Consider the following 15,236-nt stretch of genomic DNA (forward strand, 5'->3'; position numbering starts at 1 on the left):
GCTTGTGTGGGTACATGCGGTGGCTGTCAGGGAGCGGGGCAGAGGGGAGATTTCGTGTTGCTATTTACAGATGAGGCCGACACCTTTGGGATTCTCACTCTCGAAAGCCCGGTGGGCTTGCCAGCAGTTGCAGAGATGCTGGTGATAAACAGGGTGTTTGACAGTCAGTACAGCGCTTGGTTAACTAGTGGAGTCTGCAGAAACGGTCCATGTATGTCCTATTTGATAACACAAAGAGAATAAACAATGCAAAAGGCATCAGTTATGGTACAGTGATGAGCTGCGCTAGTCATGAGTACTGGGCTGCGTATAGAAACAGCAAATTCACAAAATCTGCTCCTGACCATCCACCATCAAAAGGGACCCAGCAGACAATCATTAGCAGTTCCACAGAGACATTCCCATTTCGAACATGCAATTCTTACACCTCCTACTTAGCTGGGACATACCGATAGTGTCTTGCTGATAACCCAGAGGTCAGGAAACTTCAGTAATCAATGATAGTCTTCTCGCTTGTGCCTTCTCAGTGGAGGGCAGCAGTCAAAATCTCCTTGCAGTAATCAACTTCATGGCTTAACTGTTTTGAATGATGTTTAGATGCCATGTATAAAGACATAAACTTAATAAAACTGCTTGATAACTTTAGGAGTAAAGAAAAATGCATACTATATACATCAAAAAGACTGAATATCCTTGTGAGAAACAGACGCAATCTGTGGGGTCCTTCACTTCATATATGAAGTAGAAGAATAAGTATCTTTCTGACATTATGCATAGGCAGTTTGGTTCATGATCCTGCAGTCTTTAGTGACTGAAAACCATGAAGATTTTTTCAAAACACTGAGCTTTTTGATTAAAAGTATTTCTGAAGTAGCAACAAAGGAACACAAATCTTAATGAAGTCAGACATTAGCCATCGTTCTGACAGTGCAGTTTTTCAACAGCACAAAGCCTGGACATGCAACAGTTTACAAAAGCAAGGGGTGATGTTCTGTACAGATAAATGCGGGGGGGGGGGGGGGCGGAAGTTTAGAGACACTAAGAAATTACCTAATTTGGAGCTGAAATAGGATCTTAGGGTTATCATATCTGCACTCGTAGAAAGGTTCAATATGTAATAATGAATCTTAGTAAAGTCTCACTGCTGTTCAAGCCCCTCTAAGCATGAAAACACCACCTTCCCAGGGCAGTAACAAATGCTGGATCAAGAGGAAGATGCTACTTATTGATTCCCCAATACTACTAGCACCCACTTTACACCCTTGCTCCTTCTTCCATCTAGACCAATTAAACCAAAGCTTGGTTAGTTTATAAAGCATGTCATAAAAAAATCACACCTTAAGTACTCATATAATAGGAAGGTCACTGTTCATTTGGGTTTGAACACAGATGTGTACCTGCATGGACAGCAAAAGTCATACATAACTTACTTCCTTAACATCCCTTAAGTATAGAGCAATCCTATGTTCTTACAGGACAAATGAGGAAGTGGAGCAGACAGATTGTTTGCTCACATGAAGTCTAATGCAAAGTAAACTGAACTTTCATCCAGACCACCAAAACCGTAATTCCCTGTGTTGCAGCAGAGTAGCCTGGCTCCTCTTGAGAGCTGCAGGGGCTTACAAAGCAGTGGCTCTGGGAGGACACCAAGGCCTAGGTCTCCAGAAAGACTGAATAAGCAGTCATATATTTATCCCAGAGGAAGAACTGTGAGGCTGCAGCCCCTTCGGGAGGCTGAAAACACACAAGGAACAAAATTGCCACACTTACTGTGTGCTTACCACCAAAAAAATGTGAAAGTTCACAATACCTTCTACAGTCAACTCATCCTTCAGGAAATATAAAGGTCATACTCTGAATGTTGTCACCTAATCCAATATCACTCCATGTGGGAAGTAGCCATGACCCAAAAGACCCAAACTAGGTTTTCTCCTGCCAATATGCATCCTACCCTCATTTAGCAGGCATTGTTTGGTGTACTGAAACGTATCAGATGTAATACTCACCAAAAGCACCTCCAATGGGACTACCAGAAATGGAATCACCTCTTGGCACAGGCAAAGCTGGCTAAGTGCATGCACTAACAACCAGGCTTTTCTGTGTGGAGCTTGACTGAGGTTTTACATCATTCATGTGTTACCATTCTTCTATTAATATCACAGAATCATAGAATGGTTTGGGTTGGAAAAGACCTTAAGATCATCTAGTTCCAACCTCCCTGCCACAAGCAGGGATGCCTCACACCAGACCATGTCACACAAGGCTCTGTCCAACCTGGCCTTGAAGTTCATCTTTCTAATGACTTCATACAACCTGAAATATAATAAAGTATATTCATATTTGTGGTGTATGAATACAGTAAAATTTAAACCTAAAATGAAACACACAAAAGTCCTTCCACTGGCTTCAAACAACAATTTTCTTGCATGCCAGTGCAGAATATTTGTCTCAAACTGATTCCCCATTGATGTCTACAATATTATAGATCTTTGCTTTTGGAATAAAACTAAACCTTAATAAAATGCTGTACAAACAGCAACTAATCCTCACAATCTCCCTGCCAGAGTAGATACATATTGTAAAGTCTTTTGTACATAAGACAACACCAAGAGGTTAAATGACACACCCAAGATAATCAGTAAATAAGTACAAGAGCTGGATGTTTGTCCAGGCCAACTTCCCTTCAAGGAATGGGGCAGCATCCAGAGGAGACCCTGCATGTCTAAGGAGAGCCCATTCTATGTGAACTGCTTGGCACTGCCTCAGAAAAATAGTTTGTGAATATTTCCCTGGAACATTTTGTGTTACTTTTTTTTTTTCCGAAATGGAAATAACTCACAATTTACAAAATAATTTAAAAAAAGTGGTCACTGTTACCTCATAGTACAAATTGAGTGGCTATTGCTCATTTCCAAGCTGCACAGGAACTCAACTGCTTAGGAAGAACAAAATGAACATCAGAACAAAGAACATGATGTTTTGTGTTGGATTTGAACCTGCTGAAGCCCTTTCACAAATCACATTGGCAACAAACTAATAGATTTATATTCCAAAGTTTGCCACCTCATGAACTTGAATGAGCTGATTTTGTGCCAGTAAATGACAGTTGCAGTTGGTATGGAACCCACATGTGAGTTGTGTTACCACTACTGTTAGTATTCCTAAACCAGCATAGGATTCTTTCTGCATTGTTTGCCGAAGAGTATACAAAATAAGCTTCCCGTTTACAAGGATTTTAATGAGGGATTTTCCAGCATTTGAGGAAGTATGTTATTTTTTTACTGGAAGAGGAGACTTAATTTGAATCAAAGTAATGCTCATCACACAAAATCTTGCCTTCTAATTTGGAAATGTTAGATTCGGTTTCAGCTTCTGCTGATCGAGGAAATGCTTGCACTCGCTTGAGCCTGAGCTGCCTCGTGAGGTCAAGACAATCCAGTCATCGTGATCTGATGCAATTGTGCAGCTCTGGTCATGATACAGCCCCGCTCTAGACCACCGATCTTCCCATTTCTTCCTCCCTGGGTTTACACCCCAAGCCTCTCGCACTCGGCATTCCTGCCCTAGATCACGGTCTGCGGGGAGGGCAGCGGGACGGCTGCTCCACGTAGCTGCCCGAACTGACGGCTGGCACGGATGAGAGAGCGTGGGGACAGCGGCTCCCCTCCGCACTCCCAGGCTGAGGCACCCTCCGCCGTGTCCCGCCCCGCGCCCTGGCCGGGCAGGTGCGGCGGAGGAGCGGAACCGGGCAACTTACGGCCGAAATCGGCTCGCCGTGCGGGAGCCGCGCTGGGGTCTCGGGGAAGAAAGGTGCACAGCGCGGGGATGCGATGGGAACGGCTGTAGTGAGTGCCGAACCTCTCTACCGGCGGGTGCCAGTGCGTGCCGGCCGAGCGCGGGTGAGGGCAGCCCGGCGGGATGGCGGGCCCCGGGGGAGCCTGGCCCCGGACAGGTAGATGCCAGAGACAGAAGCCACGGTTGCCAGGCCGCTGCTGGCGAGGGAGGGAGCACCTTAGACCGAATCAGCTGTGCACAGCAAGGTTTCCGTCATCCCCTTGCACATACCTCTCCAGGGTGTTGTTATATACCGCGGTTATCGAGGAGGGCAGAGTCACTTGTACAAACTCACCTGTTTTTGAAATACTTTGCTCGGGGCACGATGTGAGAGAAAGAGCTCGCACATGCCAGCTTATTCCTTCCTCCCGAGTAGCTCTCCCTGGGAAGGGGACCCTGACTCCCCAGGGCACGGGTCTCCTGGGCACTTCCCTTGGCTCCGCTGAATTTGCATTGTGACAGTAGAGAGACAGACCATCTGGTGCGGACTTCCAGCACCCCTGCGAAGCCGGAGCTCTGCGTTGCTGAGGCGCCAGGGAGCAAAGATGTTAAAGACTGTAAGTTAATAAAATAAAAAATAAAATAAAAAAAAAGAAAAAGAAAAAGAAAAAAGCACCACACAAAAAAAGTGTCAGATTAAGATTTTGCTTTTGGCCAGCCGGGGAAGCCTGTTAGAGACCTTGATCCTGCACCGGTTTAGCTTCATAACCGGGGAAGTAAGTGCACTCACATATATAGAAAGGTTCAAGGAACAGGGCTAAATGGAGGGCAGGCAGGTCTCCCCTGGTCCTGATCCCCACGCATGTCAGTGAGTCTGTGTTTGCCTCGAAGCCATACTGCTTTCTTTGTTCAGAGGTACAGCAGTGTGCCCTAACCTCCATCTCCCAAACCCATTTGAGGTGTGATTTATTTGAATCAATCAAGTAAATCAAATACAGTTTATTAGATAAAAAGGGCACCCAAGCTGAGTCATAAATATTAATGATGTTTGATTTGTCACCTCCTTACTTATGTAAAGAAGGCTGGCATTCATTACAGTCACTCATTGTAATTCATGTTGTCCAAATATGGGTTTAATTTTGGAACTTTAGGATTTGACGGATTTGCACGGATTTTTAAATTGGTCGAGTCTACTTCCTAACCCCCTGCTTCCATCCACCTGAAGTCAGGAAGCCTAGAATGAGATATTATACTACAGACCATGTAAACATAACTACATATCGGCAGTTAAAACCTCTGTCCACAGTGAAACAGACTGAGGGGTTTATCAGATTTTGCAACTTATGCCACGACTTAGAATCCACACCTAAAATCTGTCGCTGTAATCAGCAAAATTCCAAAGGGGTTGTTGAAGACAATTTTCAATAATTTTCTTATTTTTACCCTGGTAGGGTAAAAAAATCCACTCTAAAATGTTCAAGAAGTGCTCAGGACGTGGGGGTGGGGGTAAGTGTCAATGAAGAATCGCCCAGCCACGCCAAGGTCCACCCACTTCCCTCTCGCCGCTCTATAAAAGGGAGCGGTGGAGCGCAGCTCTGCAGTGGTTACTTCAGACACACAAAGAGGGAGTGCTAGCTCCTCAGGAAACCCTTCAAGTTCGGATCGCTACTACAAAAACATTTGTCTCAGTGGATTATCCTCACTGGCAGGTAAGAGGGTTTTTTTTGTTTGGTTGGGTTTGTTGTTTTTTTTCTTTTTTCCCCCTCCTCAATAATTCCAGTAAAAAAGAAAAATAAAAAAAAAGATGCAGGGGAGCTGGAAAGGAAGTAAAAAGTCTGCTAAATCTGGACTGTTCTGAAGAGCTTGGAGTTATGCTGCAAAGTCTTGCACTGGCTTTTTACACTGTAAATTGCACTGGCAGTTTACAACATAAGACCTAGAGCTAGCTGGTTTTGCGTGTGAAGTGGAAGATGAGTTATCAGGGGATCAGCTTCCAGGCAGCAAAACACTTGCCGGAGTTTGGAAACGATGCATCTGAGAGGCAGTTCCCTCTAATCTCATGGGTTTGCTAAATCCTAGTGCAAGCCGCTGGGGGTATTCTGGAAATCCTGGGTTTCAGTCTCCTCTGCAAGTAAAACTCTCGACAAACGTAAACTTTGGAGGCTCTGCTATTCACTTTGTGATAAGTTGAGTAAATATTAGCTCCTGGTTCATACCGCACATAAAGTCCCCGGTAGCCTGGGGGCTCTCCGAGAAAAGGAGCTCTCTGGCATCACCAGAAATGAAGGACGGTCCTTACTTGACATATATTTGCAATCGTGCTTATAGTCTTCTCTTCTTGCCTCCTCCAGGACCCCAGCCAGAATGAAACTAGTGCACATAGCCCTGCTCTATCTCGGCTCTGTCACTTTCCTCGGGATGGATGCTGCAAGGGTGAACGTAGCGACAGAGTTCAAAAGAAAGTGAGTATCGGAGCGCGCCCTCCTGCCAGCGCCCAGTCCCGCTCCGGAGCCCCCGCGCCGGACTCAGTCCGCGATCGGAGGGACTGAATTCCCTGCGGGAATTGCACAGCGCCTTAAAGGCCTCATGCCCTTTCAGGAAACAAAATTAAAAAAAATCTCGGCGCTGGCAAAGATAATCGCCCCTCGAATCTATTTGGTTTGGCTCCCGCCCTGCAGGCTTGCGCTAACAGGCTGTCCTCTTCCCTTGTGCTCCTTTCAGATGGACGAAATGGGCACTGAGCCGAGCCAAGCGGGACGTGAAGCCCACAGGCGCGCTCCGAGGGCTGGGGGCAGCCGCCGACGTGCAGCCGCTCATACGGACCCAGGACGTGAAGGAGGAACCTCGAATTTCGCATCCCAGGTACATTCCAGCCCTTTCTGGTCTCGGGCACTTGCTCGAGACAGTGGGAAGCTTCGGAGTCCCCTCGTTTCCGGGTGTTTAGGTTTAATCTGGCTATAGATCCCCCCCGGGTTCCATAGGCAGGTTCTGCCCCGACTGCACAGCACGCTGAAAGCACCCTCCCGCTTCCCTTTCCCCGCGCTCTTCAGCTGGCGGGAGATAGCAGAACCTTTACTGTGAAAGTCAAATATAAATAGTAACTTGAGCTCTGGATCCGTAGATAAAGTAACCGCCATAAAACGGCGGGGCCTCTTCTCCCACCGGCAGCAGGCTGTGGCTCTGCCCTGGGACCAGGTCGTTCCTCTCCCACCACCAGAGGAAGGGCAAAGCCGGGGGGTGGCAGTTCTGCACCGTCGGGGCGGGCCCACCTCCAGCCCGCGTCTCCCTGTCCTCCCTACTGGTTCCACAGGGTCCTCTCCTCCGAAGCCCCACTGCGCGTTTCTCATGCCCGCTCTCCCTCTTCCTGCCTCGCAGCACTCGGGAGGATGCTCACATCCGCGTCAAGCGTTACCGCCAGAGCATTAACAGCTTCCCCCACTTCCAAGCCATCCGCACGGGGTGTCGGTTCGGGACGTGCACGGTGCAGAAGCTGGCCCACCAGATCTACCAGCTGACCGATAAAGACAAGGACGACACCGCCCCCGCCAGCAAGATCAGTCCCCAGGGCTACGGCCGCAGGAGGCGCTCCCTGCCCGAACGCCGCGGCTCGGCGCGTTCCTCCCGGGCCGAGAGGCGCCTCTGGACGCCGCGGGCGCAGTCCCTCGCAGCCGTCTTCGGGGTTTGAACTCCGTACTACCGGCCGAGGCCGTCTCGGATGGGTGGACTTAAGTATGGACGCTCCGGAGGTCCGCTGCTGCTCGGCAGCCGCCGCCAGGATTCGAGGAGAGCGACTGTCCAGGCGGAACCCTGGCGCGCCCTCCCAGGGCCGGGTTCTGCGGCCCGCGCCCCGCGCTGGGGGCTGGAGTGGGGGAGCTGTGAAAGCCGCGTCCCGCTGGGAACGCGCAGAGGCTGCTTCCCCCGTCCGCCGCAGCGGCGGGCCGGTCACTGACTCTTTACCCTCCGGGCGAGGCACCGCCGGTTCCCGCGCCCGCCGCCGCCTCGGACTGGAAGGCGCCAGAGCCGCCTCTACCCTGCCGGCAGCCATGTCGCCCCCTGCCCCGCCGCTGCACTCGGGGGGGGGGGGGTGGGGTGTCGGCGGGCCGCCCTCAGAGCTGCCCCGGCCCTGTCTGCCCCGAAGAGGGGTTGCTCAGGGGAGACCCGCAGCCGGGGGAACCCGTCGGCGGGCGCCGGCCGCTACGCTACACCCCCGGACCCTGGGGACCGCGGCCCCGGACTCGCCCGCTGCCCCTGGGCGTTTTGAGGGTGCGCGTTCGGCCCTCGGCAACGACATGTCGCCCACATCTGCTCTACCCTCTGCGATATCTGCACCCGGCAGGGAATCGGACACTCACTAGTCCCTGCGGGGACTGCAATATACTTGAACCTTCCAGAGAGGAAAAGTGCAATTGTACGTGGTCTTTGTTAATTTTAAGTGCGGTGTGTGTGGATCATGAGATACGTATCGATATTTAAGATTGTCCTCTGTCATGTCCTGTTTGTATCTTTTTTTTTTGAAAATATATTTTATTTTTATACGTTTTATATATATATTGCATAAGGGCATTTTTAAACATTGTATCCCCTCTATTTTTCATATCATGAATGTCAAATGTTACCTTTTTTTTTTCCATACCTTTTTTTATCTTGCATTCCAGACTCGTGAAAGATGTAGAGAATGTATCAGCTGTTCTCCACGGGTAACATGTGAAATAAACACTATTACATAAACCAGTTCTCTTATGTTGTCTTTAGTGGGGGCAGGTGGTCACGATGAACGATGTTGTACTGTGTTCAGCCGTACCCTTGGTAAACTAGCCGGGCCCTTCTGTGCCAGACCAAAACTCTTCAGTTACAGACTTTGTTAGCAGCCACCCTATCTAGCTGGATCAAGTAAACTGAAAAGCAAGAATGCATCTTAAAATCCCAGGTCAGATCAGTTGAAAAGGCTCTGAGGCCTTTCCTATCCACATGTTCCAGCCAGGGCTGAAACGTGTCACATCTTGGATTGATCGTGCAAGTTTATTTTTTGCCCTAATTAATCAGGGAAACAACTGCACACTTCAACATTGCACAACAAAATAACAGATTTATTGAGGGAGTGTGTTCCAAAAATGGTCATGGCAGCTTCCAAGGTTATTTATATTGAAGGATTTCCTGGGCCACAGTTCAGGTTAAAGTTAAATGGTGACCAGTTCAGGGTGGGTAGAACATCTTGGATAAAAGCTTAGCGTTAGGGGGTTTGTTGTTTTGTTCCTTTTTTAAAAAAAGCAAAAAACAACCCAAACAAATTCCAGCCACAGACCAGAAAACAAACGTGAAACTTAACCTTATTAATGCACCAACAGCACCATCTATTGGTGCCTACTCTTTGCATGCCAAGAAAATCTAAAACCTAAACAAGTGTATTTTAATAACATCTTCGGTAGCAAAACATGCAAATTCCCCTATTTTACAGTACCTCTGAACATAGTGAACGTGTAGAGTTCTGGGAACAGCAGCACTAAATGCTGCTAGAATAAATGAAGCGGGCTATTTTTTAACCCAATACTAAATGCTGACAGCGCATATATTTACAAGAAAATTTCAAAAGAACTGGCAATGACACCTTTTCAGGAATACTGCTGCAAAAAAACTTGGGTAGGAATCTAGTTGACTCGATGCCTGGCATATATTCACAATGATTTCTCTCCCCAAAGTTTTGAAGTTCTGCTCAGAATTGTCTATTTTTAATTACTTCCTAAGCATTTTCCACTACATTTTGGAGTAGAGAGATGGGTTTTCAACTTGAAATGTTCTCCTTTTTTTATATAAACCCCAAATTCATATATATATAGGCATTTGCCCGTTTTAATTATCATCTGTTTGTTAACAGCTGGAAGAGAATTTACCTCTCTACTGCCAGTGGCTTTCTGGTCCAGACTTTGCAAATTGTAAGGGGTGACAGCAAATGCATGATCTTCAGCACAGGTTATATCTGCCAGCTGAAAAACAAGCAAGAGCCTATTCTTAAATCACAAAAGATCTTGAAATTAGAATAATTGTAGCTTGTAAGTTTTGGGGTGCTTGCAGTGGGAAATTACATTGTGTAGGTGAAAGCAGATCCTACTTAAAGAGCACAACTGAAACGGCTTCAACAGAACCACTCAAGTTAATAGCTACAATGTTTTACTTATGGGTTACACAGCTAGCATCTTTGTCATCTAAACTTGGGATGTAAGGCTGGGCTGGGCTAGAGTGTGGTTAGTATGTACTTGCCAACTAGCTACTTTTGTTTGTATTGATCTTTTCTTCATTTACTGCCAAAGCCAGTACCAAAATACCTTTTCTTCCCTCCTTTCCCTTTCACCGACAGAAAGCACTTCACTCGGAGCTGAAAGATCCTTGGACTAGCTGGACAGGGCTAAAACTAGCAAGCTGGTGCTGACTGGCATAATCTGACTTTACTGGAGCTTAGTAAATAGAATTTCCGTTTGGAAGGATCAAGAGCACCACCTGCCGCGCTTGGAGTGAGAAGCAAAACTCTGTAGGTGAAAAAAACCCCAGCAACTAAAGAAAGTTTGTTTGCTTGTTTTAATTCCCTTCACTCACACCCCTACCACTCCTCATCCCCCCGTCTGAATCTGTCTAAAGACCTGAATTAGACATGCTAGAAAGTAGTGAGTAGGCTTATGACTGAAAGGCAGCATGTTCTTTTATTGCATGGAGCTGAAAAGTAAACCCTGGGAATACTATGACCGTGTATTTTAGCCAACCTAGTTAGGCTAGGCTAGGTAGGCTGGAGAATGACAGAGCAGGCAGGGACTCTTTCCAATAACAGAGCTAACCCCATACCCCAAACTGAGTTACAGGTTTGGGGGATCTGGGCTGTAAGGGCTAAAATATAGAGTCTGCATTCTTCCTCCTCATACTTTTCTGCACCTGCCCCATATAGGAGCCAAGGTGTCTCGCCCCAGGTAGCAGCTAAGGTGACTCACCCCAGAAGAGTCAAGGCCAAAGCTTTTCCTTCTTCCCAAGCAGGTGACATTACTGAAGAATTTTGGCTAAGCATCTTTTCACTGTGAACATCCCACAGAGCAAAATGTTGGGCACTAGCCTGTAAACGGTTGAAATCCATCCATGAACTAGATTAAAATCTCTGACGAGTTTGAGGATTTTGAAACCCCTGAGGCTTCAGGGAGAACAAGACTGTGAAACAGTATCAGCCCATCAGTAAGAATCCTCTCAAAGTCCTAGAAGCTAAAGAATAGCTGTGTGCTTATGTCAAGTCCAGCTTATGCTCTAATGTGACAGATGAGAAGTGGAAAATGTCATCAAATGCCTTCAAAATCAGGAGCATTTGTTTACACACTGCTTTAATTAAAATACTAGTTTATAAGAACAGTCTGGTGTCCCACAGGCCAGCATTTCAAAGACTGCTTAAAACATGACTGTAAGTTCAGTTCAAGCAAAGTTCTAAATTAAAATCAAGTTTGCCATGGTAAACATTGGAATTCGTCCTTGTTCACCATTCTGTTCAAGAGTGGATGCCAAAGGAGTGGTCACCAACCTCAGCAGAGCCTCCTCAGTGGAGTGTCAGAAGAGTTCTTGGAATATTCTTTATGAGTTATTATTTTGTTTTATTCCTACTCTAGAGACACCCTGTGGCAAAGAGAAACTACTTCACTACAGGCAATTTTTTTTTATTATCAAAATAGATTCCAAAGGCTATTTTTATCTCAGAAAGACTTTTACAGCTCCATTATTAATGATATACAGAATGGTGGCAAGGGGCCTAAAATGCTGATATACAAGTGCTTTCTCATAAAGACCTAGTGCAGGTCCCCCAACCTGAAGGAGGGAAATAAGTAATTGTTTTTTTTTTTCTCCAGTTGTGTCCTGGGTTCAGGACAGAGCCTCTCCTGCTCTAAAAGACTGTTACAAGAGATGGAGCCTGACATCATGGACCGGATGAACTCAGCAGCTTTATAGGGATTGGTCCATGCACTAAGGAATGATCTCTCTCTCTGTGTGTGATTGTGTGTGTGTGTATATATATATATATATATATATATATGTATATATATGAGACAAGAGTGATGGTATATTGAAAAATGTGAGATCTGAGCATGACGTGAATGATATGGAATAAGGGGTGGATACTGTCCTGGGTTCAGCAGTAGCAGTTGTTTTTCTCCTTCTTAGTAGCTGGTGCAGTGCTGTGCTTTTGACTTTCAGCCTGGGAACAGCACTGATAACACCGATGTTTTTAGTTGCTGCTCAGTAATGTTTACTCTGATCAAGGACTTTCTGAGTCTCATGCTCTGCCAGCGAGGAGGGGAAGCCGGGAGGAAGCAGAGACAGGACACCTGACCCAAACTAACCAAAGAGGTATTTCATATCACAGCACATCATGCCCAGTATATAAACTGGGGGCAGTTACCCAGATGGGCTAGATCACTGCTCGGGTCAGGCTGGGTATCGATTGGCAGGTGGTGAGCAGTTGTATTCTCTTCCCATGTTATTTCCCTTATCATTATTATTGGTGGTGGTAGCAGCAGTGGTTTGTGTTATACCTTAGGTACTGGGCTGTTCTTTTCTCAACCTGTGGGAGTTACATTCTTTCTGTTCTCCTCCCCATCCCTCTGGGAGCAGAGGGAGGAAGGGGAGGGAGGGAGTGAGCTTCTGCGTGGTTCTGGGTTGCCAGCTGGGGTTAAACCATGACAAGTTGGTACCGCAAATCTTACTTTAAGCAGCCGCATCACATCAAGAGCTGCAAAAAATGTTTGCTCTCAAGTTACATCAGAATGTGGTCAAAGAGTTCTGCCACTGTTACCTAGGAACAACTTCTGTATCCAAAAGTAGAGACACTGGTGTACTCTCAGATGATTATCGAAATCTGCAAAGCATCTTGGTCAGTGCTAATAAGAACTCCAGTCAGGTGCCAGATATAAGCTTTTTTCTGCAAGCACAATGACAGAAAGGGGAATACTAATGAATACTTTGGCACATATGAAACCTTTTCTGGCTCATTTAGTACCCAAAGGACAGCAAGTCATAATTAAAGCCAATAATGGCAACTCCAGACAGCCATCCAAATATTTTCCTTGTGCCGTCAATACACCATTTTATATTATCTCACATCATACTTAAGTAGTGTAGAGCACACAGGCATCAGGAGAAAAAAATCCATAATGACTGAGTACAACCAATGACTAAATAAAATGCCAAACTAAAATTTGTTTATTGTGTTCACAAGGGTTTTCTTTTACTATCCAAATATTTCTTAAAGAACAAGGTTTTTCCACCAAATAATTGTGTCAGCTTTGAAATTGCTTTAATTTTTAAATACTTAATTCTTTGGAGCAGGGCCATGTATCCTTCATGAGGAGAAGGAGCATAATTTGTTCATGAGGTAAAGAACTTTGCTATGTAAAAACTTTTTTTACTACATGCTATGTACACTAATCAAAATGCTTGATAACTGTAATGTTTCCAAATGAAAAACAAATGGTTCTGTTAAGACTAGAATCAATGTTAATGATTTGATAAGACTGGAGTGTTTTGCCCACAGACTTCCAGGCAAAACCAACAGCAATAAGGAGGTCAAATGAAATCTTGACATTTTTGATTCTGTGATAACTTTAACCTAACATCTAACTGACCTTGAGGCTCCCATCCACTTAAAAAGCCTGGTTTTTCAAAAGCCAGGAAAGATCAGTCCAACCTAGCTGAAGGTAAATATTTTGTAATAAATTCTGATTCTCAGAATAGGTTTGCAAAATAAATATTCCTCCGATACTTTCAGTCAAGTTATCACTTCCCAGATCTGTCAGTTTACAAATTACATGCAACTTTTCCAGCAATTATAAAATGGTTTATATTTTCTTCATACTTTGCTAATTTGATGTAAAAATAAACAAACAAATGTCCAGGTCTTAATCTCTGATGTCCAGTAGTATTGGCAGAAATGGGAGAACAAACATAACAGATCTTATCTGCTAGTTCAGGAGCAAACTAAGCAGTTCCTCAAACAAACATGATTATTGTCCTTTTAATAGGTGGTTACTGTCACAGGAGTTATCATGAAATCAAAACACTGTAAGAGGAAAAGGCCAGCATGTAACTCATCCCACTGCTGTTACAGGAGAGTACAAAAGACTGCATGGATTCCTCCTTTCCCCTTCCATGACCTTACTCTACTGTGGCTCTCTGCTAGAAAGCAGTAAACTCTTGCAGGCCACTACACTTCCCTCCCTGTATATAAGGACTCAGGAGCAGATCCGAGTCTGCACACTGGAAGAAGACAGCTGCACTGTGTAAATGTACTCTCTTTAGAGACAAGAAAAAAGTAATGGATTTCTAAGTCCCATTTTCTAAGTAATTTTTTTCCTGGGGCTTCGAAGCTCTGCATCTCATTCTGCATAAGGAATAAATTCATAGTCTGGCTCTTTATTGATAAACAACATGAAAAATATGCAACTGGCATATATCATTACTTACTGCCTACAGACATCAGACATTCTGGTGGTGATGAACTGGTAAGCCAGATAGGAATCTCAACACCAAATCCCAGGCCTGAGACTGATTCCATTAATTGAAACAAAACTTCTACTGGCTTCAGCAGGAGGAAAAAAAAATGAATCTAAGACTCAGCTTTCTTTCAAAAACATGTCTATTTTTATACTGAAAGACTGTATTGTAAGCTTTGCTTTATACTTGATTCACAAGTTCTGGCTTTAAAGACTAAGACACTACTAAAAGGTAGAAGTAAGGGGCAGGAACTCTTTCAAAAATCCACATTCTCAGTTCAATCTGAAATGAGTTCAACAATGTATAATTGCTGCTCCTCTTAAATGGATGTGGTGTAGTGCAGCTGGCAATGAGAGCTTCAACCAACACACATGTGTCAAGTGTGGTGCTAAATGTGTTCATGAGTAGGGATCAAATCCCAGAAACTTTCAGTGTTCTTGTCCAACCCCAGAGTTTGTTTTTTTTTACAGTAGGATTTTGGAGCGTTTTAACCACTATGACTTTACATAGCAGCATTTCCTTTCTCCTCTCTCTTTCCTCTCTACTTAAAAAAAAATATCTCATCACCTACTTGGGAGCCTCAGAAAAGGATGCACCCAGAAACTAACTCAAGTTAGAGGGTGAGTGGGGTACACAGCTCTCAGCAGAATGGCAGCCAAAGCTCTTGGATTGGTCAGGGTGCACACACAGACAGTCTAGCACTTTGTGATAATATTTGCACAAGGCAATCAGTATCTGTTTAATGAAGGATCTAAAAAGATTTACACAAATGATTGATTCCTGCAGAGACGATTTATTGAGTGATAATTCAAATCATCTTGCCCCACCTGATTTTATTACCTACTCATAATGGGGAAAAAAGCCCCTCACATTACAAGTGCACGAGGTCCATTAAACCTGATTTATATTCTTAACCACACTGCAAGACAGACAGAAACAAATCATACCTTTTT

At 45.1% G+C, this 15,236-nt stretch overlaps 1 protein-coding gene across 1 annotated transcript; it reads left to right on the forward strand.

Annotated features, from left to right (window-relative positions):
- Positions 1-5,286: 5,286 nt before the first annotated feature.
- Positions 5,287-7,488, forward strand: ADM (adrenomedullin). The gene is made up of 4 exons (XM_061380183.1): positions 5,287-5,483; positions 6,126-6,236; positions 6,496-6,636; positions 7,150-7,488. The coding sequence occupies exons 2-4, from the start codon at positions 6,139-6,141 to the stop codon at positions 7,457-7,459; spliced, it is 549 nt and encodes a 182-aa protein (XP_061236167.1). The 5' UTR covers positions 5,287-5,483; positions 6,126-6,138; the 3' UTR covers positions 7,460-7,488.
- The last annotated feature ends 7,748 nt before the right edge of the window (positions 7,489-15,236 follow it).

Source organism: Neopsephotus bourkii, unplaced genomic scaffold (genome assembly GCF_033783945.1).
Source record: "Neopsephotus bourkii isolate Nb327-2 ecotype Australia unplaced genomic scaffold, CSIRO-AGI_Nbou_v1 NB_1792, whole genome shotgun sequence".
NCBI lineage: Eukaryota > Metazoa > Chordata > Aves > Psittaciformes > Psittacidae > Neopsephotus > Neopsephotus bourkii.